At 44.4% G+C, this 22,236-nt stretch overlaps 2 protein-coding genes across 5 annotated transcripts in view; both read left to right on the forward strand.

Moving 5' to 3' along the window:
- The first annotated feature begins 1,662 nt into the window (after window positions 1-1,662).
- FDXACB1 (ferredoxin-fold anticodon binding domain containing 1) lies at window positions 1,663-5,547 on the forward strand. Of its 2 annotated transcripts, none has more exons than XM_057432058.1 (5): window positions 1,663-1,897; window positions 2,418-2,574; window positions 2,711-2,914; window positions 3,535-3,693; window positions 4,358-5,547. In XM_057432058.1, exons 1-5 carry the CDS (start codon window positions 1,663-1,665, stop codon window positions 5,544-5,546), a joined length of 1,944 nt encoding a protein of 647 aa, XP_057288041.1. In that variant the 3' UTR covers window position 5,547. The 2 variants fall into 2 exon arrangements, with proteins under 2 accessions (XP_057288041.1, XP_057288042.1); XM_057432059.1 differs by having other exon boundaries at window positions 2,475-2,574.
- Window positions 5,548-7,588: 2,041 nt separating this feature from the next.
- The window catches only part of ALG9 (ALG9 alpha-1,2-mannosyltransferase), a 75,761-nt gene continuing 61,113 nt past the window's right edge, over window positions 7,589-22,236 (forward strand). For all 3 annotated transcript variants that reach the window (XM_057432061.1, XM_057432063.1, XM_057432062.1), the window contains exons 1-11: window positions 7,589-7,640; window positions 8,425-8,495; window positions 9,364-9,452; window positions 10,424-10,559; window positions 10,918-11,005; window positions 11,148-11,253; window positions 15,815-15,937; window positions 17,810-17,964; window positions 20,138-20,267; window positions 21,031-21,178; window positions 21,501-21,630. In XM_057432061.1, the coding sequence (XP_057288044.1) occupies window positions 9,404-9,452; window positions 10,424-10,559; window positions 10,918-11,005; window positions 11,148-11,253; window positions 15,815-15,937; window positions 17,810-17,964; window positions 20,138-20,267; window positions 21,031-21,178; window positions 21,501-21,630 (1,065 nt within the window). In that variant the 5' untranslated portion in view covers window positions 7,589-7,640; window positions 8,425-8,495; window positions 9,364-9,403. The remainder of the gene's footprint in view (window positions 7,641-8,424; window positions 8,496-9,363; window positions 9,453-10,423; window positions 10,560-10,917; window positions 11,006-11,147; window positions 11,254-15,814; window positions 15,938-17,809; window positions 17,965-20,137; window positions 20,268-21,030; window positions 21,179-21,500; window positions 21,631-22,236) is intronic.

The raw sequence follows: 22,236 nt of genomic DNA on the forward strand, positions 1-22,236 counted from the left end.
TGGAGACTAGACTGGTAAAACAACTTCATGACAGTCAAACCCCTTTGAAGTGTGGGTATTCGATAACAACTGACTGGAAGACAACTGCATCTTAAATCTCTAGAATGACTCATGTTATGGACAAGCATCCAAATGCTGCCACCAATTCAGAGCAGTTGCAGTTTAAAACTGCAGAGCTGCAGTAAACGCAGGTATATCTAGAGAGGAGAACATTCTGCTCTTGTGATGCAAATCACATCACTTTGAAACCATGTTGTCAGTGCCCTTCAAGCAGGAAACAGGATCTGACGTCTACACTATTAATCTGACTTATGCAAACATTGCTGAGCGGTACAAAACACAAATCTTTTCTATAGAGTAGGCTTTTGTTAGCCTCAAATTCGGGAGCAAGAAATAGGATTTTTGAGCGAAAGTTCATTGGGGATAAACGTGATGAGGTTAGCTAGACAAGAATACTTGAAATGCAAATACCACTCCCTGAATGACTTGAAATACCTGTTCTGTGATGGCACAGGAGTGCAACTCAACAATGAGAAAACAACCTTGTCATCTCCAAGCACAAATGTCATTCAGAAGTTCTTCTTTAGCTACACTACTGATCCAACAGACTGTATTTCAGTTCTGTGCATGGACTTTTTATTCTCCAGTGCTTTGACTTGTGGTAATCTGAAGAGAATGTTGTTTCAGTGAATATACTGAAAACCTCACCCCACGGGGGTTTTGTTGATAAATCATTTCATTGGTGGTGCATTTCCAGCCACACTGGGAAAGTTTATAAGTGCTGCCCAAGTCCATCCACAGCTCCCCAAGGCCAGTAGCATACATTAAGGACCATGGAGGGAGTTGTACATAGAGATCTTGGGCATGATCTGGCAAGAGAAATCAACAAGTCCCTAGGATCATCTTAGATCTCAACAGCAGTTAACATGACATGGAATATTGTCCCTTCTACTCCCACAGTCACTGGAGAGAGACTTCCTATACTTGTCTGTGTGACAGAGGGCACCAGAGAAGAGCTGTGCTCCTCCTTGAGGACAAAAAGCTTTTTTGATTGGTTGATTTTTGTTTGGGTGGTTGGGGTTTGTTTGTTTGTGGGGTTTGGTTTGTTTTTTTTGTTTTTTTTTTTTTTTGGGGGGGGTAGGGGATGGTATGGTGTCTATTTCCCTAAGCTTTGATCCTGCATTTCTCAGCACCGAACACATCTCAGAATAACTTACCCACCCTTTGAAACGAAGTGATTGAGCCAAGGCCACAGGGACCTAATGGGCAAACTGACCTCAGACCTCATTGCAGGCGGTATCTCTGTTGGAGCTTGCTTTTTGAACAATTTTAAGCCTTCCACTGTGACTCCTGAAACACTGTCCTTGGCCTCTGCAGCAGCTGCGGGCTCACAAATAGAACAGGCGCCAGTAAAGCACTGCTGTTCTCTCTCAAGCCCTAACTCGCAGTCCTGAAGCTACACCGTCTTCTCAGTTATAGCTGCTGGCCTCCCCTGGGGCGCCGGCAGCTATCTGGGCTCTGTGCAGAGGGTCCGTGTCGGGGAGCGGCTGCACACAAAGCAACCGGAGATGGCCGCAGAGGCTCCGGCTGCGCCCGAGTGGCGAAGCCGCTTCCGCAGCGCATCCTGCGGAGCCGCGCCGGGGCCAGCGACGGTGCGGCCTGATGCCACCGGCAGGCGACCGGCGGAAACGTCATGAGGCAGCGCCGGGCTCCGGGCGGAGAGCGGGTATGGAGCCGGTGCGCCGCATCCTGCTCATCGGGGAGGGCAACTTCTCCTTCGCGGCCTCGCTGTGCGGGGCCGAGGGAACCCACGTTGTGGCCACTTGCTACGGGAGTGAAGAGGAGGTGTCCGGGTGTGGAGGAGCAGCGGAGAACATCCAGCGTCTACGGGAGAAAGGTGGGTTCGCACCCCCGTCGTTGTGGAGGGAGGGTGGTGGCGGTGGTCCTTTCTCACAGCGTCCTAGGAGACGGGGAGAGGAACGGTGTCGATAGTGCTCAGCCCTTAGCTCTAACCGCTGTTGTCGTGACAAGGCTCTGGAGCGGCGGCATCCCTCCCTTAGAACGAGGATCCGGCGCTCCCATTGCTTCCTCAGGAGCTGTGCCGTCACTCTATAGCCCTTCACCGCTCCACGCACCTAAGACGACTGCTTTTGCCACGAGGAATTTGAATTGTCCAAATCGATTTGCCCTAAGATCTAATCAGGCTGAAACAGAACTGAAACAAGTAGCCAGCAGAAGACTCTGCAAGCGAGGAAAGGGAACCTAGCCTTTGTGGTTTTCCTAATACGCGGGTGGGAAGACGCCTGGTAGCTGCTGCTGTGATATGCTTAAAAGTGGACTAGAGGGCTAACTGCTACCTTCTTTTAACATTTTCCATAATGATTAACATCAGTCTTGTTTTTCGATTACTGTTGAAGGAGCTGAAGTTATGTTCTCAGTGGACTGCACCAAGTTGAAGGACTGTTTTTTACCAGGAAAAAGAGAATTTGACTGTATTCATTTCAACTTCCCTCACTGTGGAAGAAAGGCTGGGGTAGTGAAGAACAGAGAACTTCTTGCGCACTTCTTCCATAGGTAAGGCAGACATAGCTCTGTGCTAATTAAGTGCCATGCTACAGATTTCTAGCTGTGTTATGTGTGTTTTTCTCACACTATAAGACTTCTGGGTGTAATAGCAGGATTTTTTTTCGTTTCCTGGCTTTCCTTCCAGCTCTGCAGAAGTGCTATCAGAGGAGGGAGAGGTCCATGTGGCTCTTTGTAATGGACAGGGTGGGACACCTGCTGATCAGCCAAGGAGAGAATGGCACAACAGCTGGCAAATAGTGGCTGTGGCAGCAGGAGCTGGATTTATCTTGAGTAATGTTCATCCTTTTAAAGCAGAGACGATCCATGGATATAAGTGTACAGGCTACAGGTAAATGTGGCAAAACTGAAAAGATATTTGTGCTCTTATAATACCTAGCACTAGTATGGTCTTTTAGTATCTTGTTTGTTGGAGAGAGGAACTTCCTCTAATTTTCTTTAAAATAGCTACAGTTCTTTTTTGCCTCTGAACAGACTAGCCAAGATAAAGTGCAAGCTTCTTGCCAAAGTACCCTTTAAAAAATAAATTTATTCTAGCATTTTAAAGGTCAAAATGGCCCATTTGAGAACAAATGTGAATCTCGGCCTCGAGATGGGAGGATGGCTGTGGAACGTGTATCTGCTTAGCAGACAGTCAGAGAATCACAGCATGGTTGATGTCGGCAGGGACCTCCAACAATCATCTAGTCCCACCCCACAGCTGAAAGCAGAGCCAGGTACAGCAAATCACTGAGAGCCCCATTCCGTCTCCAGAGATGGTGACTGCACAACTTTTCTGTGTAGCTTATTCCAGTGCTGGACCACTCTCCCAGGCAATGTTGCATTTTAGCACCTTTTAACAAGACCTGGGATTCAACAAGAAGCATGTTAGTGTTGCACAGAGTTAGCTGTTGTGACACATTAAGCATGGGAAGTGATCAATGACTGTGCTCTGCTTTTGTGTATTGTCAGGAGTCAAGATAAATCTTTCTGTGTAGAGGGTGCATTAAACCATGTTTTCAAACGAAGCATGCCACTTTCATATTTCAAACCTATGAGCTGCGAAATAGAACTGGAAAACAGAAAAGTTTCTTTTCAAGTACCACAAGTACTAGTGGATAAAATCAATAGGTAAGTTTTATAATTAGTTTCTGTTTGGCAGTAACACACACTCCTGCTCTCAGTGGGAATGACTAGGATAGGTGTCAGATAAAATGGAGTTGGTTCACTTTCCCTCCTTTCCTTACAGAATTTCTTGTTCCATTTCTTTAAGTCTGCTTCCTGTTGGCTTGTGGTTATGGCCTACTTAAAAATAAGTCTACAGAACAAATAACAACTTTGTGAATGAGACCAAGCCGCTGCATACTTGAATGCACAAATAAAGATGAAAACTTTAATCTTTTTTACTATATTATGGAAGACATTCAGGAGCTGACTTGGTGTTGGCTAATACCACAATACTAAGGCTAGGAGGATTAAAACATACCAACTTCATAGATGAACCACTGTGTACTTCAGAGGCTATCCAGTCTAACAAAATTTGATTCACTGCCGTAGTCTGGTAATGTGGAATTAGTTCTTGATTGTAACATGGAGACAACCACCACTGTCCTGAAAACGTGTGAGCCATTTCAACACTTCTGATGAAAGACTTGGCTTGTTTGGGTAATTATTAGAAACCTTTATATCTGAGACTGTTTTGGGTAAGTTGCTGGGCTCAAATTATGATCACAGGAAGGTATCTCAGGGAAATCTGTTTAGTGGTGTGTGTAATTCACACTTTTATTTTTCACAGGGGTTTCCTAGAACCAAATTCAAATCATCCAGTACGGACAGTAAAGGAGAAGCTCACTGCAGAGCTTTGCCAAGCCTTTCCGTTACAAAACATTGACTCCTGCCTTCCTCTGCTCCACCAAGGTCAACTCAATGGTGTCTGTGACTCAAATATCTTTTGGATCATTCTGAACCCAGAGGAGACTCCAAGCACTGAAGAAATGTCTAATGGACTGGCAAATGCAGTTTCATTTCACCATGTTGATTTTTGCAGGGATGCAGATAAGAATGGCTGGGTGGATGTACAAGAGGGATGCCACATTTCAAAGCAGTATTATCTTAGACCTTCCCTTCTACCTTATGCTCAGGCAGTAGGACAAAGAGGAGCTTTTCTCCCAGAGACACTTTATGTTCTTTCTGGGCTGGTTTTCAGGAGGTGTTTTATCACTCCTCACTCAATGCCTGTTTTTCATGAGATGTTTTTTGTAAGCGCCATTAACAGAGGCACAGAGAAAAGCTATATCCAGATGTTGGTGGATAACATTAAAACTAGCATACATTCTCTTCACCAGACCGTTTCCAGCTTTAAACTGAGTATCAGCCTGCAGGAAGCAATGAGCTTTGAAACAACTGAGCTAAATGACTTTGCTGCTTTTGAAACTCAGCTTAGTAAAATTCAGTACTTAATCTGTGTGGAGACAGATACTTCAGGCTCCCATGACAAGGGCTCCTGTGTGGGAGTTATAAGGACAGCTCATTATGAACTAGTAGGCAGTGAACTGGTTATTGTCTTTGCTTCATTGAATCTTGACCTCCTAGCCATGCTGATCTGTGGAATATGTGATTGGCGAATGCTCTGGACATCAGACAATCGGTTCCTCCATCAATTTCCTAGAGGAGAATTAAGGCTATTCAAGAGTTTTTCTCTCTATCCACCTTCCTATGTGCATGATGTCAGCTTTTGGGTTCCTGATGGGGAACAGTTCGATGAAGTTGCTTTTCACACCATTGCCAGGCAGGTGTCGTGTGAAACGGTCACGTCCATCCAGTTAATCGACAGTTTCCAGCAGTCAGAGACAGGACGGAGGAGCTTCTGCTACAGGCTGACCTTTCAGTCCTGCGACAAGGCCCTGAGCCGTCAGCTGGTGGCGGAGATGCAGCTGCTCCTCCGGAAGGAGATAAACCAGCACTTGGGTGTTACTGTTCGATAGAGAGGTGTGTGTTGGTTTCGGGTGATTGAGCACTGCCTGTGCCTTGTATTGATGGGGAAATGCGGTCCTCGACACCAGGTGCTCCGCAGCGCCCATCGCTCCCAGCTGCAGGGCTTTTAGGGGTTTAAAAGGACCGCCCCTGGGGCCGGAAGGGGAGAGGGGTGGGTTTGTGCTGCGTAGGCGGGGTCGTGGTACTGTGCGGTGAGCCACGAGCCCAGCGCGTGCTGCAGCCCCGGGCGCCTCGCGGGAAGGCGGGAAAGTGGAGGGGATGCTGCACGCGCCGGGCTCGTGCCCCCTCACCTCAGGGGCGCCTCGCGCGTGGGCGGGAAGAGCGGGAGCGCGCATTTACCTCAGGGGGCTGAGGGGGCGTCTGAGGCAGACGGGAGCGGGACCCGCCGGGGGACGGGACGGGAGCCGGTGCCGCCGGGGAAAGGGTAGTGATCGCCTCGGGATGGGAGGGAATCGGTGCCGTCGTCTTGTGGGGGAGGGTCTGTAATTGCCTCAGGATAGAGGGGAGCCGGTGCCGTCGTCTTGGTGGGGAGGGGTCTGTAATTGCCTCAGGATAAATGGGAGCCGGTGCGGTCGTCTTGGTGGGGAAGGGTCTGTAATCGCCTCAGGATAGAGGGGAGCCGGTGCTGATGTCTTGGTGGGGAGGGGGTCTGTAATTGCCTCAGGATAGATGGGAGCCGGTGCCGTCGTCTTGGGGGGAAGGGTCTGTAATTGCCTCAGGATAGAGGGGAGCCGGTGCCGTCGTCTTGGGGGGGAAGGGTCTGTAATTGCCTCAGGAGGGATAGGAGCCGGTGCTGATGTCTTGGTGGGGAGGGGTCTGTAATTGCCTCAGGATAGAGGGGAGCCGGTGCCGTCGTCTTGGTGGGGAGGGGTCTGTAATTGCCTCAGGATAAATGGGAGCCGGTGCCGTCGTCTTGGTGGGGAAGGGTCTGTAATTGCCTCAGGATAGAGGGGAGCCGGTGCCGTCGTCTTGGTGGGGAGGGGTCTGTAATTGCCTCAGGATAAATGGGAGCCGGTGCCGTCGTCTTGGTGGGGAAGGGTCTGTAATTGCCTCAGGATAGAGGGGAGCCGGTGCCGTCGTCTTGGGGGGGAGGGATCTGTAATTCTCTCAGGATAGAGGGGAGCTGGTGCCGCCGTCGTCGTTGGGGGGGAAGGGTCTGTAATTGCCTCAGGAGGGGCTGCGAGCTCCCGCCCAGCTACTTCCTGGTCTTTGCGTCCTGAAAGGGCCCGGAGCGAGCCCCCTGCAGGGGCTGGTGCGTGCCCAGCCGGCTCCGTGTGTGCCGGGGGAATGGGATCTCCCCGGCGTCCTGTCGGTGGAGTTCCTCCCCTGCCTGTGGTAGCTCTGCGTGGCCTTGGTGGTGGGAGGAGGGCAGACCCTGGGGGCTGTCCTGCTGCCGTGGTTAAGCACCCAGGGCCCTTGTTCCGTTATGGTGTGGGGTGGAAGATGGTTCTTCCTTGGCACGGAACCGGTAACCCCCAAAGAAAGGAGTGAATGAAAGATACTTAGGTGACAGAGATGCAGATACGCTTGTCTGTTCTGCATCTCTTTGTTAGTTCTGCATCGCATTGTTAGTCTTGAGCTAGTTGCCGGGTCTTCTAGGTGTGTATCTGTACTTTTCTCTTTGGACTAGATCACCTGGGAGCAAAGCAGGACAAGTTTGGGCTCCTGAAGGATCAACGGCTTTTAAGTGTCTCATTTCAGCCAGGTTCTGTGCAGCTCTCTTAAGCAACATCTCTGACTGCGATGAGACCTTTAACTATTGGGAACCGGTAAGTGGCTTTGTCTCCTCCGAGATACTTGAGAGTTTGTAGCTGGCTGTGCAAATGCAGATTTATCTTGAACCTTGCGCTAATCTCTGCGTTTCAGAGAAATTTTCTTAGGGATTCAGGGGTGAGGAATGCAAACCTGTCTGCTCTGTGTAATGCGTGTTTGTTTAATCTGAATTGTAGACGCACTACCTCGTTTATGGAAAGGGGTTTCAGACATGGGAATACTCTCCAGCCTATGCCATCCGCTCCTATGCTTACCTGTGGCTTCACGCCTTACCAGCTTTGTTCCATGCTAGAGTTCTACAAACTAATAAGGTAAATCAGCCAGCTGTGTGAAAGTTTCTTTTCTGATGAATAAACATGCCTTTAGCCTGTGTTAAAGAGGTGCTCTGTTTGTTGTTGGAGTGAAAAGGACTGGTATTTACAAAACACCCCTTTGTTTACAAATACCTCCCTTCCTGTAATAATTTGCCAGGCTTTGTAAACTGACTCAATGGGATCCAAGGAGAAGTGATTGGGAAGGTGCAGAAAAATCCCTTAAGGCTAGAATTTGACTCAGAAGCTGTCTCCCTGGGGCTGGTTGCTGGCCTTTTGAGTGTAAGCAAATCTGGCAACAGTTAGCTGGCAGCCCTTTGCTCTCATCCACTCTTGAGACTTTCACCCTGATGTTTTAGAAGCCTGAATTGTTTTTTATGCCCATTATCAATGACTCTTTGTTTGCTTGTTTTTCCAATAAGCTATAATAAGTTACTATTTTGCAAGGAATATTTCAAACTGAACTCATTGAAATGTAAAAAAAGCACCAGATGCCTTCTGTTTGGGTATCCGTGCCATACTTGGCATATTTCTGCACAACAGAAAACAAAAGGGGTCAGTTCTGTACATTCAGTGGACTGTGTGCGTTTTCCATGTTTTAAAGGACTTCAGTGTTAGAGAGCTAGGCCTTGAGCTGGCAGGACCTTCAGCATCCCTTGGGGTTGGGATTTAGGTCTCCCAAGAACAGGCTCTTTGACAACTGCCACACTTGCTAAAAACTTGTTAAAATCAGGTGCATGAGCTTTATTGCAAACCTTGTTCAGACTCTGAGTATGTTTCCTAGGTTCTTGTCTTCTACTTTCTCCGATGCTTCCTGGCCTTCCTGAGCTGTGTTTGTGAACTCTACTTCTACAAGTGAGTGTTAAAAGCTGTCTATAGAGAATGCTTTGGAGTCAGGTAACACATTCAGTTGCTGCAACAGGAAATATATTGTGAAGCTCATGTCTGGTAAATTGGGCTACTTCACAGTGAACATTTGAAACGTATTCTCATGATAACTTAATGAAGTATTGGTCTAAATTCCACTGTTAGGACAAAATTATATTCTTAGATCTGCCACCTCCATCTCCATTCTAGTATTTTGTTGACTACACTCTTTTTCTCATACCAGCAAGCAGGGTGGGTGTGTTGTAAACTGAGCTGTGCTGAAGGAGACACTGGTACTGTGTTTGCTTACCATAGTGAATTTTAGTTTTGATTGTTGCTGTCTGTAACGTATTTGCTAATGGTATTTACATCCACTAAAAGCAGTAGCCTGAACATATAATTATCTTGTCTATGCTGGATTTTTAGTCTTACCTGCTGCTTCTTCGTTTGGGGCTTTCAGACTATTAGCTTACATGATTTTTGTTTGCAATAGCCTGGTTTTTAGAATGTGAGCTGTGGGGTTTTGCACATTGGGCTTTTGTGAGGGGTGAGAATCTTAAGACTGATGCTGTTACAGCAATGCAGGCTCCCTAAGTTCCTGAGATTTGTGCAAACACAGCTGGCACTGCTATAAGCCAAGTGTTTTGCACTAGTGTAATTAACGAGGATCTGAAATCCCAGGCCAGAGGCAGCTGTGTGGCTCTTCAGGTGGCCTTCAGTGGCTGACTAATGAGGCTCCCCCACCATAAAGGTGTCAGGATACTCCATGGATTGTTTGTGGCTCTGCATGCACTGGATACTGTTTGTTTATGTGCTGAGGATATTTTTGGCCTCTAATTCTCTGTTGCTTCCTTAGGGCTGTATGCAAGAAGTTTGGGTTACATGTGAGCCGGCTGATGTTGGCCTTCTTAGTACTCAGCACTGGGATGTTTTGCTCATCTGCAGGTAAGATTGCTTAGGAATAACACTGACCATTACTTTGTCCATAGAAAACAAAGCCAGGTTCAGAGAGAAGATCCACAGTGCTTAAAATATCTCTTTAGTAATTGTTTGTTGTATTCTGCTGCATGTATTTCTTTGGCAGGTGTGATGACAGAATAGGTGTTGGTTCAAATTATGTTCCCTCTATCATGTTCTTGTACCTTTCAGTTTTCCGGGGCATGTTTGTTTTTATTGCTGCTTCCAGTTTCTCTAGAATGGGGCTTGCTTTTTAAAAGAGGTTTTTGGAGGGTCATGTTTTAGCATTGTTGTTTGCTTGTGTGTCCTGTCGCCCTGGCTGGTTGTACACATTTGCTTAGCCAACCACTATAAGACTTATAGAAAACACCTGCTGAAGGTATTGAGGAAGGTGCAGAGGGAGACTTTGAGCAAAGTTTTTTTGTATTGTGTGCACACAGAAACTTAAAGGGAAGTACCACAGGTTATGAATGTTGAGATTTTCTAATTTTACCCTTTTTCTATTTATGGTGAGTGGAGAAAGGACTTTCCCTTTGTTTTTGCAGTGTCATGGGTCTCGTTCTTCGCTTCTCACCAGTCTCTGCTCAGTTGTTTCAGAGACTGTATCCAGTCAGCTCATACCTGCTGTCACTTGAGCAGGTTCATTTCATTCTTTTTTTAACCTAGCGGAATATGGAGGATACAGCAAGTGTTACAGGTGGTAACTGTGGATGCTGTTGGTTACCCCTGCTGAGTGCAACCAAGGAGAGAGGCCTTTGTACTTAAAGGAAGTATTTCTTGTCTTGGCAGAACAAGAAAAAGAATTCTCTTTTGTTTTTGTGTTCACTTAGATGAACATGTCCAGTACAGCATCCCTATTTCAATGGAGTGAATGAGAGATTATTAGGCTTATCTTGGCCTTGTGCAGTTCTCCCACTGCGGGAAAGCTGTGCTAACCCTATTTTTTCCTTGTGTGGCAGCTTTTCTCCCCAGCAGTTTCTGCATGTACACCACGGTGATTGCCATGACTGGCTGGTATATGGACAAGACCTCTGTAGCTGTGCTGGGGGTGGCTGCTGGAGCCCTTCTGGGCTGGCCCTTCAGTGCAGCTCTTGGGTAAGGAGAGGAGGGTTCAGAAGTTTTGTGCTTTCCAAATGTTTCTGGCCTGCTTGGGGAGAAGGCAGGGGCTGGAGGAAAAACTAGCAGGGACCAAGCTGTCAGCCTAGCCCAGGATCATTGCTACAGGCTTCCATAGCCTGATTTCTTTGCTTCTGAAGGACCTAGGTTGGGATGATTTCCTTACCCTAATATACTGAGGGTGAAACCTCAGTTGGATGACTGGAATATGGAGTAGAGGCAGAGACAGTGGAGTTATGGTTATTTTCCAGCTACTGTCCCACTTGCTTTGAAGGGGTAGAAGAACCTGCAGTGGGGGAAGACAACGTCTCCAGTTGATAGCTGGTCTCTCTTTCAGGCTTCCTATTGCCTTTGACTTCTTGATACTGAAACAGAGGTGGAAAAGTTTCCTCAACTGGTGTGTGGTGTCATTGATCCTGTTTTTGGTAAGTGCCTGCAACAATGCAGAGAAGGAGTAGATTTGGCTTGCAATAGAAAGGGTGGGTTCTGTTAAGAAAATCACATGGAGGTTTTGGGCAGTCTGGCCAAAAGCTTTTGGCACTTGAAGTAATAGATGCTTTTTTTCAGGTGCCCTTGGTAGTTGTGGACAGCTATTACTATGGGAAGCTGGTAGTTGCGCCTCTCAACATTGTTTTATACAATGTCTTCACCTCTCACGGACCTGATCTCTATGGTGAGTTTAAGACAACAAGACAGAAAGGGAGTCGGCGGTTTTCTTGCTACTGTCTTGCTCCCGTGACCCATCAGGTCTTGATTGCCAATCCTTTTTCTGGTGTACTCTTAAAGCGAAAGCAGCTGCCAAGCTCCAAGGGGATGCAGTTCCAGCTTTTTGCCACAGGATGTCTCTCTCGAGCCGGGAATAAGCCGGCCATTGTCGGATTTCTCCACGCTGTAAAGATGCTTTTGTTTGCTTTCAAGTTCTGTTACCCGTCGTGAGATGTCTAAGGGTCACAGCAGAGGACTGTAGTAGCAAACGTGTCTGGATGCTACGCCAGTGCTGTGGGCGGAAGCAATACGTGTGTGTGTTTGTCAGCTTTGAGTTCTTGTCTGTTTCTCACGGTCATGGTGCAGAACCTTGGGTAAGTGGATAACAGTGCAGAGTCCGTAACTCTTTAGGTGCCAGTATCCTAAATGGCCAGTACCTTCTAAACCTTGATGGCAATGCTGTGTTGTTTGTCTGGGAGCTGCCACTGCACTAAGTTGTTCATATCATCTTATTTCTGGAGCTGAAAAGCAGAAAAGTATTACATTTCTAGCAGGGCTTCAGAGAGGCTGGCAGAGACCTCAGGGAGCTTAGGGTGTAGGGTCCTTGCGTCATCTGTCATCTGTTTCCGTCCTGTTGAGATATTCTAGGAGGGATTCAACAGTGGTAAGCAGCAAGGCTGCAGTGCCCTCCAGGCCATGTTTGCTGGTTCATTTGTAGGGCTGCTTTGGGTGGTGCTGAGTGGTGATTTGTTACTTGTGCTGTGACACAGCAGGGCAGCAGCTGCTTTGCCATGTTTCTTCATCTCTGCAGGAAGGCTCTGAAGTCAGTTGCTGTGAATTTTCTATAAGTAAACTCCAGGCTTTGTCTCTGATAGGTTTTGGCATGGGCTTCTGCTTGACCTTTTCCACAGTGGTTCGTGAGTTGCTTCCAGAAGCCTCCAGGGACCAATCTATTCTGAAGTGTTTTATTCATAGTGACATTCATATAACATCCTCAGGCTAGTAAAAGAGCTTGTTTGAAATTGCTCTTTAATGTAATGCGGCCAGGACAACGCTGTGTGTTTAGAGAGCTTCAAGACACTTGGGAGAAATAACACTACCAGGGGAGATGAGCGTCTGGCCAGTCCCTTTTGGCTCTGGAGCTGGGATTTTCCAACTTTCACATGAGAGCAGGAGCTGCTGGAGGTTGTAGAGTCATCAACCCATATCATGTTCAGTGTAAGCACCACAGTATTTTCCCTTTTGCCTGTGTTCTGGAGTTCTTCAGGCAAGATTTTTTTGTTTGTTTGTTTTTTCTTTAGCAACACATTTCTGGATAAATACAGTCTGTGTAATAAATACTTCCCTGGGGTGATTAGATTTTTCCAGCTAATGGAAAGTAGCTCATAAGCCTATATCCCTAAGCCTGATTCTGAGGCTTTGGGGTGTTTCTGTGTACATTTCTTCTAAGAATGTGTAATTTATGACAAAAGTTTGGTCCCACTTCCTGTAATCAGCCTTGGCTGTGACTTTCAGTGTGATGGAACTTTGGAAAGCTTTGTTCAGCTTGGGTGGGAAGGTGCTTATTTATATGACATCTTGCTCTATTGAGTCCTGGTTCTTAAACAGAGTGAAAATAAGTGAAATGCGGAATGTAGACTATTTATTATATGTGCACTGAATCAGGCTTGCTTAGAAAGAGAGTTGTGACTCCTGATCAAATTATTGTGATCTGCTCAGCTCTAGCATGTGGCATACTTGCAAGAAGTTAAATCTTCTGTCATGGTCTGAGGGTGATACTGTGGAAGCGTGTTCCCAACAGTACTATGCATGGAAAGTTCCTTAGTGTCCCTCCCCGCTTGAAGGACATTGTTCTGGCCCAGGACTTCTTGCACTGGGGTTGCTCTTTTTTTTTTACATTGCATTCTTTCTCCCATCACTCTGGGTCGTTGTGGGTAACAAGAATAAAAGCATTTTGCCCTGGGAGGCATTGAGACTGAATGCCTCTGAATGGGTGAGTCATCACAGTGACCAAGCCTACTGCTTTCTGCCTGGTGTCTGTGAATTATTTAATTTGCCTGTGTGCACTGTTCTCTTTGTTTGTTTGTTTGTTTTCCTCATCCAGAGAAGAAAATTCCTCATTGGAGAAGGAGGCTCCAGTGCTTCATTCTTAAGGGCAGTTCAGTCTCACTGAAAAAAGAACCCTGAGAAAGTGGGAAAGTAGCCTTTTTGTTAAAGCTGTGCTTCTTCAGAACAGCTGACCTCTTTATTAGCAGAGCCCCTCAGGACACCTCAGGGCCTTTAAGGCTGTATCTGGATTGCGGAGGAAGTGTGCTGCATCAAGTGTCCATCGTTGCTGAGTCCCAGCAAACTAGAGAAAGCCATAGTTAATTTCCTTTACTTGCCATAGCAGCCAGGGCAGGTGGAAAGGTGACAGCATGGTCCTTGATATAATCCTTTACAGATCTGGGACTTGGCTGTGCAGTTTAACTGCAGCCAGGAAACACCAGAGGGTTAACAGTTTGTGTCAGTTTAAGAAGCTTTGTATCTCATTCCGGCATCTTCTGTGATAAAGTGGCTGTGGTTCATAGCAGTGGGAGTGGGGAAGCAGGCTACAGAATCCAAATCTAGTCCTTTTTTTTTCCATATAGGGAGTGGCCTTGGCATTCTACTGAAATAGTTACTAGAGTGGCTGAACCATGTTAACCTGCTGTAAGTCTTTGAAAACCTGCACTGTTGTCTCAGAAGAGAATCTGTGGAGGCAGCAGGGCTGGGAAGAAAGCAAAACCTCCTTTGCACGCATGTTTTCTAAACGTCCAGTGAGAGATTTACAGTGTGATAGCCCACGCTGCCTTGGGTTTTCCCTCACAAACATATCACAGTCAGCAGCCCTCATCCTATTAAGGGTAGTATGCTTTAGTCCTAAAATGATATGCTTTGTGTATGTGTTCAAGTTCTATCACAGTGATTATTTAGAATTGCAGTCCTTAAATATGGAGAGTGCCCAACGAAGTCTAGAGAAGGGGGAAGGGTCGTTGCTGCTATTAGAATGTTGCCATACAAATAACTGTCATGTCCATCATTTGGCATGATCTTTCAATCTACAGTACCCGATATTCAGCCTTTCACAGGCTGAGGATTTTGTTCTTGTAGGACTTGAAAGAATTAAGAGGCAGTTGGAGGGAATACCCCCTAATCCTCAAAATCCAAATCTGTAATTGCTGTTTGCTTTCAGTGCTTATAGTTTAGGTTTCCTAAATGAACCTCTGTTGCTTGGACTTGGCCTTAGTAACTCCAATGACATGTTTCTAACATTACTAGTACAGCTTCTAATCATACTTAGATGTAGGAGCTGGAGAGGTTTCAGGTTTTCCTTGCTGCTTTTCAGTTGTCTGATTAATTTCAACATGGACCCTATTTAAGTGGCTCTGATTGCAGGAAATTGCTGTGGCATGTGACGCATGTCACAACAGTGCAGTGATTAAAGCCCCCGCGTGTCATTTACTGACTGATTGAGCTAATCACACAGAGAGAGTGGAAAATGTGTGAGAGGAACTGGCATTCCTTATTGTTCAGGATTTTAAGCATCCCGACTTAAGAGTCCAAATAAATGACAGTTGGACTGTGGAATTTCTTTCAATTGATATCATTTGAAGCTTGCAACAAATAGTCAAGTGTGTCATGTTAGGAGGCACAGTTGGCTTGCTCCTGTTTGAAGCTACACTGTAAGAACTAATTGAAGCAGGGATATTTTAAATAGTGTTGATTCTAAGGAGGCACCAAAACTAGCATCTGAATGAACTTCAGTGGCAGAGTCTTCGCCGGGGTGAAGTATGAATGTGAACTCTTTCTTGTTCCTTTTTAGTACATTTTCTATTCTGCCAGCATGGAGCATATGTCATCACTCCAGCATTATAATGATCCCTTATTAACATTGTGCTTTTTTGTATTATTCCTCTGTTACTTCTCTGCAATTAGAAAGGATTAATTTGGAGCAGAATTTCCTAGTTTTACAGATTTCTGCCTCCAATTTCTTGCTGTGGAGTCTTTCTTAATGTAAGGGTGAGTTCTGTGTCACAGAACTCTGCTGGGCAAGGCTGTTAGAGTGGCCTGTGATTCATGAGCAGCAGGTGTGATAATGACTGTGACCCAATGAAAAAGGAAGGAAAAGAATGGTAATTTCTGAAAGGGAAGACAATGAATTTTCATGGGCAGCCACGCTCGTGAGATACTCTGGTGCCTTTGTATGGCTATTGACTAACTCTCATGCCACTGTTATGGTAGTTTTATGGGTGAAGGGCAGAACAATGAGACTGCTTTGAGATGTCTCAGGCTTATTCCATGTGGCTGCATCCTCTGTCCAACTGCAAGATGTTCTGTCCACACCCTTTCTCTTCTTTGGTTCCACTATGCTTGCAATGGGGAGAATTGATGTCTGCTGCTGATTATCTCAGCTTGTGTGAGGCAGAGAAGGAATGAAGCTGTTGTTAAACCTAGATCTCGTGCATGCTTGTATCTAGAAACTCTTGTTTCCTTTTGTCATCCTTTAGGAACAGAACCCTGGTCCTTCTATTTCATCAATGGCTTTCTGAATTTCAACGTGGCATTTATTTTGGCGCTGCTTGTGCTGCCATTGACTTGTCTCATGGAGTGTCTGCTTCAGAAATTTCATGGTGAGTGCAAGACAGCTGTGAGAGCCAAGCACAGGCAGCCCAGATCTCAGCCTTGTTGCTAAAGGGAGAGCTTTCCTGCCAAAGAGCAGCTTTGCTTTATTTGGAAGTGAAACTAGGTTCACAGAAAGTCTTTGGAGTAATAGGAAAGTTCTAGTGTTTATTATTCAGTCCAATATTGACTCCAGTTGGAGTTGCTCTATAGAAAGAATGCACAGTGAGATGCGTCTACTTATGTGTTGTGTGCAAAAGGACAGAAACATTTCTCTTTTTAAGGATGATTCCTGTGTCCTCTGCTTTCAACTCAGGAGGATCGGCGTGTTATCAAGGCTGAACTATCCATACCCAGAGTAAGCTTAGCAAGTTGTATGGTACATAACCGTCAGCCATACATGCAAGTGCATTAGAAATAACCCCATCAAAAATCTTAAGGGAGAAGGAAACTAAGTACCCATTGTTGTTTCCATCTTATCTGCCACTGAAAATGGTAATCTTTAGAGTTATTTGGAGAACCTTTTACTACCTCTTCCATTGCTGCTTTTTTATACCACTGTCATAATGATTTAGCAGCAGTTGTTCTGAGAGAACAGAGTTGTTATTTCCTTTTTGATTGTTGGGGCAGAGCCTACAACAAATGGGCATCCTCTGGTCTCTGCTGCTCCTGCCCATGTTGGGAGCAGCACTCTTCAGCTTGCAGGACTTAAGCTCTGGCAGGGCAGTCTTGATATCACGTCCTTTGGGAAGCCTTCCCCATAGGTGTGGATATACTGAAGTAGAGAAAAGAGGACCCAGAATATTCCCTACATCAGGTTGAGCTTTCTCTTAAATAAAATGCCATCAGTTTTAAAACATGACATTTGGCAATTGACTCTAGAGAAGAAAAAGGTGTTGAGGAAGTGTGAATTCTTCTTCACTGTTTTCCTAGGGAAGATTCATTAAGTGTCATCAGCAGCCTTCAGATTCATTGGTCCAATTACTGCTTCACTCTCATTTTTTTTACTGAATATAAGAAACAAAAGCATCATAATCCTTGCTGAAAATGTACGTTAACGGGTTTATTCCTTATATCTGTTCCTTTTATATAAGGGACATACTGTCAGAAACCAGTAAAAGCTCAATAGGAGATCCTGTAAACGCAAGATTTCCTGCTGTTCACTTGGTGCTCTTGTACTTAACAGCAGGAGCGATTCTGCCAACTGCTTTGTTCTTATTGTCTGTGAAATGCCATTAGCTTAATTGTTTAACTCTTTTGTTGGGAGCACCAAGGGGGCAGAGAAGGGACTGAAAATTGTCAGGCGCTGTAGAACCCTCCTCAGTGTGACTAAAATTCAGGGTAATTGTTGTTATTTTTGAATCGGTTATTTCCTCTGTTAAGCAGAAGGTGCCTCTGAGACCTCTCATGCTGTCATTTTTGTAATGAAGCAATGAAGGTAGTGGAAATTTCAGTCACTAAACAGCCATTTGTAAGTGGAAGGGTAGGTTCAGAGAAGATCCTATCTGATCTTTTCATGTGCAACATAATACACAGCAGGAAATCTAGTATTTCTGGCTGCCTGTTTAGACATGTAAATTCTTGATGGGTTGTGTCTTTTGCTTGAATTAAGTAACACAGTCCCTTATTTTCTGCTTTTGGTCTTCTAAAGTCTGTTGAAATTGTTAGCATTGTAGCAATCTACGAAAATCCTTAGATCAAATTCTGTACTCTGACTCTTTGGACATGTCACCTGGATTTTAGCACACAGCTGCTCGGAACATGGTGTGTTTGGGTCTGAAGGCAATGGTTTGGGTCTGAAAAAAAGGGAATTTTGATTGTGAGAATAAGGATAAACCCCTTATTCTTACATTACTGCTTTGCTGAGTGTTTGTTTCTTTCAGTTCAGAATCTGGGCCGTCCCTACTGGCTGACACTAGCTCCTATGTACATTTGGATCATGATTTTCTTCAGTCAGCCCCACAAAGAAGAGAGGTTTCTCTTTCCCATCTATCCCCTCATCTGCCTCTGTGGTGCTGTCGCTCTCTCTGCTCTTCAGGTAAGTTTAAGTGGAACATTTTTTTTAATGAGCTCATCCCTTTAGGAAGCATAACTGTCAAAGCACTCAGCTAACATTGCTTCCCAAAGTAAGGGAGCATCTGCAGAATATTTGTGTCTGTGACGCAGTCTGTAGTGATTACATAGTTCAGGACTGTCCTATGCATAACTTTTGATCATTGTCTTTAGTATGTTAGCTGGTACAATTTTGTTTTTGAACCATGTGTTATGGATAGGTCTGAGACTCTGGAAGCAAAAGCCACAGCTGTTCTAACACTGTGTGTGTCTTGCTGATTTTACAAGCTGAACCATAATCTTCCTCTGCAGGTTGATTGAGAGTATCTGGAAAACTATTAGCCCTCTTTAAGATGTGATGTAAAAGCAAAAATGTTTGGGATTTCCATCCCGAGTGTCATACAGAATGAACTCATCTAATAATCTTGGACTTCAGTGCAGACTGCTTAACAGCCCAGCAAAAAAAGATCAGATTTCTTGGCTTTATAAGGTGATCAGAAGTGAAGTCATAAATGTTTTTTGAAGATTTCCTTGCCGCTAATTATTTCATGATGAGTTCAAGTTGTTCTCTCATCCCAAGTGGGAATTTCTGGTGAGGAAAAGTTGCAGTGCTGTAGTGTCAACACAAAACAACATCCAAGAGATGTCATAAGGATTATTAACTTGTTATAGCATTGTGCCTCCTTTGTCTGCTATTAAGCAAACTTTAAGGGGTAGGAATGTGTGTATGTAGAAAATACATTTTGTTGTATTCTAGTAAGAATCCTTTGTTAATTTACAAAAGGAGAAGTGTTTAGGCATCTGGAAAATGCACTGGACATTTGAAAGAGCCAAAAATTGCATGTTTAGTAAATATCACTTGAAACACTTCACAGAGTAAAGCACTGATGTAGATTGATACAGATCTTTCCAAAGCTGAAAAGTATTCTTCTTTCCTCTGTTAGAGAGGTCCAGGAATGCAGTTACTGGTTTGTTTGAGCTTCTTTCAGCTGTTTGGCCTCATTCTGCTATTACTCCTCTGTCCTGCTGTGCACCACTGATGGCTGTTCTGTGCTGGGCTCCCCATCACCATTTCTTGCATCCCTCAAATCACTCTAACTCTTTCCCTGTTCAGTTGCTATTCTGACATTGGTCTTCCATCACTGCTGATGCTTTGCAGAGCTAAGCTGGAGCACTTCAGATGAGTTTCAGTCTTTACATTCGTACAGGGTCAAGCTCTGTAATGTCAGCAGCTTCATGGCTCTGAGAATTGCTATGTGCTGTCAAAACATTCATTGAGGGAGGTGATTTAGAACCTTTGCCAAATATGGCTTTAGGAAAATCTGTAGTATTTCTGTCCTGCATATTTTGACAGTTTGATAACATGTTGTCCAGTATTTAGTATCCAGCTGAGAGCTTAGAACTGATTGCCCACCAGTACAGGCTTGTCAGAGTCTACTCCTCTAAACCATGTGGATCTGGCTGTTACAAGAAAAACGCAAACAAGACAAGAGGAACAGAAACAAGATTAGGATAGGAAGTGAATAATCACTCTTGCAGAAAGGCAGAGGAGGAGGGGTGGACTAAGCCAAGTATGGATGTAGTTCTGGGTATTCCAAGAAAGGCTTTTAAAATAGTAAAACCTAAAGGGCTTTCCTTTAATAATTTCAGTGGCTCATGTTTAAAGGTGGATGCAGAAGGTGCTGTGTATTTTTATCCACTTCAAAGCTGTACTTTGTGCAGACAGGGTAAACAACCATAGGTCACTCAGTGAATCTGGGTCATGGAACTTCTGTTAGAGAGGAAGTCAGTCCAGCATTGAAAAAGATGCCTGTCTATGTAGGGAAGTACTACAGAAGTGCCTGAAAGGGACAGTTGCTGCTGGTTCACCTGGGAACAAGCAGGCTGGAGCCCTGGTAGAGAACAGTTCACAGTCTGAGTAGAGGCTTTCCTAGGGAAAAGAGCTGAGAATGTCTTTAAATACCTTAGATTATCCGTTAAGAAAAATGATTGAGCTGTGTGAAGTTCTGTGCTTTTTTTATGTGTCTGAGTGAAAAAAAAAAAGATTAAAGATCTCGTGGGAGGTGCAGGCACTGCTGAAAGGTCCTATAAAAACCAGAATTTTGCTGAAGATATCACAGTTGAAGTAATTTTGTGCTCTCTGTTTAATCCTTCCTCAGAAATGTTACCACTTCATATTCCAGCGCTACCGCCTGGAACACTACACAGTCTCCTCCAACTGGCTGGCTCTGGGGACTGTCTTTCTCTTTGGCCTTTTGTCCTTGTCACGCTCTGTTGCCTTATTCAGAGGTTGGTATATAAGATTTGTTCTGTGCTTTCTTGGGTATTGGTCTTGGCAAATCTTAAGGCCTGCCAAAGTTGTGTTGCTTTGTAGCAGCACAGTAGAGATAGGGAACCTTGTAACCTTGGGTGTCATTGAGGGAAAGGTGGGAGTTTTAATGGTCACCATTAATGAATGATTGCATGTGTGTCTTTGTATATGCATATTTGTATGTATATATTTGTAAGTATGTATGAATGTAAGTATGTATTATGTGCATATGAATGAATTACTAGAATTTTATTAGTGAAAAATCTGCCGCCTTTCACCTTCAGCAAGTGCAACTATACTGGTATAAAACCTGTATCCAGACCGGTATCAGAGCAGATACTGTAATTTTCAAACACGATCCCACTTGAAAAAGCAGTTTTCCATTTAAAACTTGTGATTAGGTGCATGTGTCCTTAATGTAGATAGATTAGATAGGGTCCTTAAGTACTTTCTTGAATCAAAGCCATGCAGTGAACCTTCTCATCTCATCAATATTTTTTTGCTTGATGGTAGCTATTCAGTCAGGACAGGAGAACATGAATAAGGGTGGTAGGGTACAAGCACTGCTAAATTGAGGGGGAGCTTTGGAATTCAGCCACTTTTTAGCATAGAGCAGTTAATTTATTCAAGAAATTATCAGTTAAAAGGTTACATGTGAGCAATTTATTGTAGTCTTTCAAAAATAGTAATGTGAATGTCACCTATTTCTTTACCTTTATTTAAACTTTCTGCCTTCCATAGGCTACCATGGGCCCCTGGATCTCTACCCGGAATTTCACAGGATTGCTTCTGACCCAAGCATTCACACCGTGCCAGAGGGGAGACCGGTTAATGTGTGTGTGGGAAAGGAGTGGCACAGATTTCCAAGCAGCTTTCTCCTGCCAGATAAGTAAGTCATTTAATGTAAACGGTACAATTTGGTGAGATTCATAAGAAGGGGTGTTTCTTGTAAGAATTATTTATGGGAGTAACCTTCAAGACCTTGTGTATCTGATGACACCAGTCTATCCAAAACAAAGGGTTCTGAAGTTTGTTGTCAGCAGACTATGTTGGCCACGAGCTACTGAAAATTTGTAGTGTGACTGCTCCTCTAGCAGGTCTGCCTATCTTCAGGAATGAAATGTCCTTCGTTATGCTTTTGGTTTTCTCAATACAAAATGTTACTAGCTCCTGCATTTTCCTGCTGGGCTTTCTGACACTGTTCTCTGCAGTTGGCAGCTCCAGTTTATCCTCTCAGAATTCAGAGGCCAGTTACCAAAACCATTTGCCAAGGGACCAATGGCCACACGGATCATTCCCACTGATATGAATGACCAAAACAAGGAAGAGCCATCTCGATATGTAAGGATTATATTCCTGTTTTCTTTACCTTACTGTATAATTTGTATTAATATAATGCATATGATTGGGTCTCCCCATTTTATTTCTGTGGGACTGTACAAGTCACAGAAAAAGATGGGCTCTTTGCAGTACTTGGAAATTTCCCCATTTATGAGTGGTTTCTGTTTGCGTTTTATCTGCTTATTTTTCATTTAAAGACAATAAAAAAGGAGAAGTGGAAGTAATAATTCTTACTTATTGCAATTTTGGGTTTAGTATAATGTGTTACTGTGATCACAGCAAAGTGAACTGAATGAGTAATTTGAAATCCCTCAAAGTGTTTGTCACTAAGCAGGGATTTAATTTTTCCTTTGTATTTTCCTTTCTTTTTAAATATAAATGTTTACACCATAATTGCAACTGAGAAGGAGGACTTAATTTGGAACTTTACTGAAACAATTCCATCAGTGATTTCAGTGGGAATCTGTAAATATACACTGGTGCTATGAATTTGTTACTTTGCTAGCTTGTATTGTGTAACCTAAAACCAGTGCACACATACGAATGTTAAAGTTATTGTCAGCTGTCTTCTTTAAAATTATTGAGCAGGTTAAATCTTAGCAGTGC

Source organism: Pezoporus wallicus, unplaced genomic scaffold (assembly GCF_028554395.1).
Source record: "Pezoporus wallicus isolate ANWC-B61680 ecotype Strahan unplaced genomic scaffold, APGP_CSIRO_Pwel_v1 scaffold_8769, whole genome shotgun sequence".
Lineage (NCBI taxonomy): Eukaryota > Metazoa > Chordata > Aves > Psittaciformes > Psittacidae > Pezoporus > Pezoporus wallicus.

What these genes read in the sequence shown, in the direction of transcription:
- FDXACB1 (XM_057432058.1), top strand. Translation starts at nt 1,663, where the DNA reads ATGCCACCGGCAGGCGACCGGCGGAAACGTCATGAGGCAGCGCCGGGC. An exon ending in CTTGCGCACTTCTTCCATAG is followed by an intron (nt 2,575 to 2,710) that starts GTAAGGCAGACA and finishes CTTTCCTTCCAG; the next exon opens with CTCTGCAGAAGTGCTATCAG. An exon ending in TATAAGTGTACAGGCTACAG is followed by an intron (nt 2,915 to 3,534) that starts GTAAATGTGGCA and finishes GTGTATTGTCAG; the next exon opens with GAGTCAAGATAAATCTTTCT.